At 37.2% G+C, this 4638-nt stretch overlaps 1 protein-coding gene across 1 annotated transcript; it reads left to right on the forward strand.

Moving 5' to 3' along the window:
• Positions 1 to 638: 638 nt before the first annotated feature.
• On the forward strand, positions 639 to 3975 carry LOC113037859 (B2 bradykinin receptor-like). Its single transcript, XM_026195203.1, has 2 exons — positions 639 to 798; positions 2346 to 3975. Exon 2 carries the CDS (start codon positions 2353 to 2355, stop codon positions 3439 to 3441), a length of 1089 nt encoding a protein of 362 aa, XP_026050988.1. The 5' UTR covers positions 639 to 798; positions 2346 to 2352; the 3' UTR covers positions 3442 to 3975.
• Positions 3976 to 4638: the final 663 nt, after the last annotated feature.

The following is a 4638-nucleotide window of genomic DNA, read 5'->3' on the forward strand; positions in this document are numbered from 1 at the left end:
CGAAAAATAAATCAATCTACAAATACAAGTTACTTAATCAAAACACATATTTGGACATGCACTCGAACTCAAAGTGAGGCAATATACTGGTGTAAATGATCCGCAGCTGGTTTTTTGCAAGCCTTGTTTTTTTTCTCCAGTTCCTTCAACAATCACTGAAATGAGGAACCAATTCCCAACTCCAACTGAAGACCGATGCATTTGAATGAAGGGGTGAAATTATGTTTTTCAGTCACTACACTAATACAGTAACAAACTTGTTTACACTATATGTACAGTGGACATTAGCATTGAGGGGAATTGTGTAGACATTGGTACCATATTTACACTCAACACACAAATCTAAAAGCTTTTTTGGGTGGGGGGGGGGGTTAGCAGAAAGAATTCCATAAATGTTCATTTTACAAATTCAGTCTATAAAGTCATGCATTTGAGAAGTCATTTGAAAATACTACTGTTCAATCATTCTAGAATATCACTTTAATATCTGGCTTATCTAGAGCTGCTGTGTCATGAGCTGAAGATTTGTTGAAAAGGCAGCATCACGCTTGATTCATAACGTTTATCTTCATATTATCTTCATAACAGTGCATGTGTTTTACTCAGGCGAAAGACAGCCAGAGCATGACAAACGGAAAGCGAGAACAGATCCAGGCTTCCAGTGACGACAGCCTCATTATGCGTTTATAAGAGCGCCTGTCTGATCTCACCAGCATTTAGCTGGAGAAGATTCGGCCAGACAACACTTCGGAAGTGAACAGATACTGACTCTGTATCTACAATCTGGAGCTGCCACTGGTAGGTGAATTTATAAAAAGTCAATAATAATGGTTATTTTAAAACAGTACAAGTTACATGACTATAACAGTAACAGATTATGTTAACATAAAAAAGATTACTTCCATTTAATGTTACTAAATAATTAAATTCCAAATGGAACATTTTAGCTTTCCTGTAGCTCCCTAGGGCATGGTCCTACCAAGGCCACAGTTTTGGGTTTGATTACCAGGGAAAACAAAATAATATTTTTGGGATATAATTATCAGCAAAATTCATAATATTAAATCATAATCCAGAACTACATTATTTTTATTTATTTTATTTTTATTTTTTTTGTGACGCATTTTTGCTAGTATTCTACTTTTGCTGAAAATGTGCAAGAATGTTACTCCCTAGGAATTTCCAGGTTTTGCTCTATCATATGGATCCATTCCAACAAATGACTCCCCTTCATTATTTGAGTTGTATTCAAAGTCTGGTTGTTGTAGTTTTTTTCACTTGCAAACATGAAGGAAACTTCAAACTTCATCCATTCAGGAAGAAACAGCAGGCTTATTCTTTAACATGAGAATCAAGCTTGAAAAAAAAAAAAAAAACTGAATTAACAGAAAGATAGGTTACACTTTATTTTGACAGTCCACTTTAGACATTCTACTAACCATAAGTAACTTTGCAATTGCATGTCAACTAATTATCATTAATTTGCAACTGCATGTCTATTATCTCTCAGAGTAGACTGTTAGGTTAGGTTTAGGGTGGGCTCATCACAGTACAGTGTTATAAGATATTATGCAGACAGTCAACTAATACTCTAATGACTGCTAGTTGACATGAAGTTGCAAAGTTACTTACTGTTAGTAGAATGTCTAAAGTCGTGGAAACATTGCTATATGTTTTACAAGAAAATACATGGAGCCCTGCAAATGGCATGCAGGAAAAAATAGTAGGCTAAATTGTGAGCATGATTTACTAATTCATTCCCTCAATTTGCTAAGTCATGCACATGATTTAGTAAATCGAGGGAACGAAATAGTAATCGTGTGCACGTTTTAGTACATTGAGGGAACAAATTAGTAAATTGTGCGCACAATTTATTTATTTCTTCTTCCGTGTGGGACAATGGGGAAAAAAGATACAGTAACAATGTTCAGAAAATTGTTTCTATATCCTCAGAAATACTATACTATATTTTAAGGTCCAATTCTCACAAACTATTAACTATGACTTTTGCCTTAATAAACTACTAATTTGATGCTTATAAATAGTTAGTAAGGTAGTTGTTAATTTTAGGTATTGGGTAGTATTATGGATGTAGAATATGGTCATGCAGAATGTGCTTTATGATAATAACTAATAAACAGCCAATATGTTAGTCATGTTAATCAGCAACTAAGAATTGGTTCCTATACTAAAGTGTTCCTGAATTTGCTAGTGATTAGTTACAAAGAAACAGCAAGGGACACATTGAATTATGCCCAATAAATTGAAATACCGAAATACTTTTTTCTTCTAAAATAAATAGTTTGCTTTGCTAATCACCATATCGTTTAACATTTGTCCCACAGTGTCCCAATGGAACTAAATTCATCAAACACCTGCAATGAAACAGACGCCTGGGTATGGCTGTCATCTTTCCAGCCTCCATTTCTGGCTCTTATCAGCATCCTGGGAGTGCTGGGCAACAGTGTGGTCCTCTGCGTGTTCTGCCTCCAGCGGAAGCCGTGCAGCGTAGCTGATGTGTATCTGGGCAACCTGGCAGCTGCAGACCTCATTATGGTCCTGTGTTTGCCCTTCTGGACGGTCACCATCGCCCAAGGCTATCAATGGAACTTCGGTCAGCTGCTCTGCAAGGTAATCTGCACCATCATCTCGATGAACTACTACTGCAGCATACTCTTCCTGGTGCTGGTCAGCGTGGACCGCTACCTCGCCTTGGCCAAACCCATGAAGCCCAGTAGGCTGAGATCCCCCGATTGGGCCAAGCGTATATGTGTTGTGATTTGGACGGTGGGATTCATGCTCAGCCTCCCAACTCTGCTCTTCCGAAGAGTAGGTTCATTTCCAGACATAGGGGTGGATGCCTGTTACCTAGAATACCCTCATAGAGCCTGGATTCTAAGACGAAACATCACGACAAACTTCGTTGGATTCCTGCTTCCGCTGCCAATCATTTCCTTTTGCACTTTTCACGTGGTCAGAGCGCTTAAAAACCGCGGCTTTGTGATTCAACCAAGAGTTCAAACGGAGAGGAAAGCCACTCAGCTGGTTCTGACGGTCCTCGCTGTGTTTCTCCTGTGCTGGACACCCTTCCAGCTGGTGCGTTTCCTAGGAACCCTTGACTACTTCAAGCTCCTTCCTGGGTGTCTCTGGGAGAATATATTGCAAATAAGCAATGAGCTGGCTACTTATTTAGGGTATAGCAATAGTGCAATAAACCCTTTTTTGTATGTTATCGTAGGAAGCCACTTCAGGAAGAGAGCTCAAGGAGTTTTTCAAGGTGTTCTTTTGTGTTCTAGACGCAAGAGCAACTCCTCTGTGAACTTAAATGTTACTGTTATTAGCAAGTGCAGTGACAGTCCTAAAGATAACAGAATAACACCGCTGGCACTGAGAGCTGTATATCCACCCATCAAACCTCATATGATGTGTAGATCGTTGTGAAGAGACGAAAAAGCTCAGCTGGTAGAGATCAAGGGTTTGATTTGACTTTATTTTAACAGACATTTTACTGACTATAAGTAGCTTTGCAAGTACAGAAGGCCATCTTGGTCTACTAACCCTTACCATGACCTAACAATGAGAGTATTTGTAGTTTCAGGGTCACTTATGGTCTTCAGAATGTGGAGAAACAAAGTATTGTGTGATAAGTGTAATCATGTGATTCCAACGGTGAAAAAAACATACCTCTTGTTTGATTGTGCAATCTTATTTTTCTGTTCTTGCATATTTCCCCACCGTCTTTGCTGAAGTGTGGAAATAATGAGATGGAGGAACCAAGGAACTGATGGAACAGTTTCACTCACTCAGTGTCATGTCAGTCATGAATTTGCACTAAATTATTTGGAAAAGACTTTTGTAAATGGTTTCTGAACATATGTGGACTTGTTTAAAGATGTGTGTTTGGTTTTAAAGCTATTAGTGAATCTTATTGTTAATCTTTTACTGTTCCTTAAAACATTTCATTTCAAATTTAATAACCACAAACCTTTTTTTTTTTTTTTTTTTTTTTTTTTTTACAAAACTAAAGAGTATATCCAAATTAATAATAAAAACAAAGGCTGTGAGTCTGTGCTTTTTAGTTTGTTAGTTAGTTTGTTTTGTTTTGTATTTTTTATAGTACACTTGGTGTCTTTCTTTATGAACGTGTATATATGTTTGTATTTATTTAATGTATATTTATAATACCTATGTATCTGTGTTATAATACCTACAGTATGTTACTTTGTACTGCTGTAATACCTCACTGCTGTTGATGTAGCTGGTTAAACATTTTGAATAAAGCAATGTGCACTATGGAAATATGTCAAATGTATGGTTGATTAAAATAACAGAGATTAAAAAGTTATTTCAGTATTATTCATCCAGAAGTGTACACAATTATTGGACACATTAATCCAGGAATAATACCCCTTTGTTTCCTAGCTCAGGTATTATCTGAAAGCTTTCTCTCTCCTCGTTCCTTGCCTGGCAGTGGGTTTAGTAAACTGACATGTCCTTCATGATGGAGGTCTTCAATCGATTTCTAGATCATGGAGAACCGAGCAGCGAGGAAACAAGGAAGCATCAATTAAAGTATTTAGAAGCATCACTTTGATAAAAAAGTGCCTGCCAAATACATAGATACATACATAACCAAAA

Source organism: Carassius auratus, chromosome 20 (assembly GCF_003368295.1).
Source record: "Carassius auratus strain Wakin chromosome 20, ASM336829v1, whole genome shotgun sequence".
Lineage (NCBI taxonomy): Eukaryota > Metazoa > Chordata > Actinopteri > Cypriniformes > Cyprinidae > Carassius > Carassius auratus.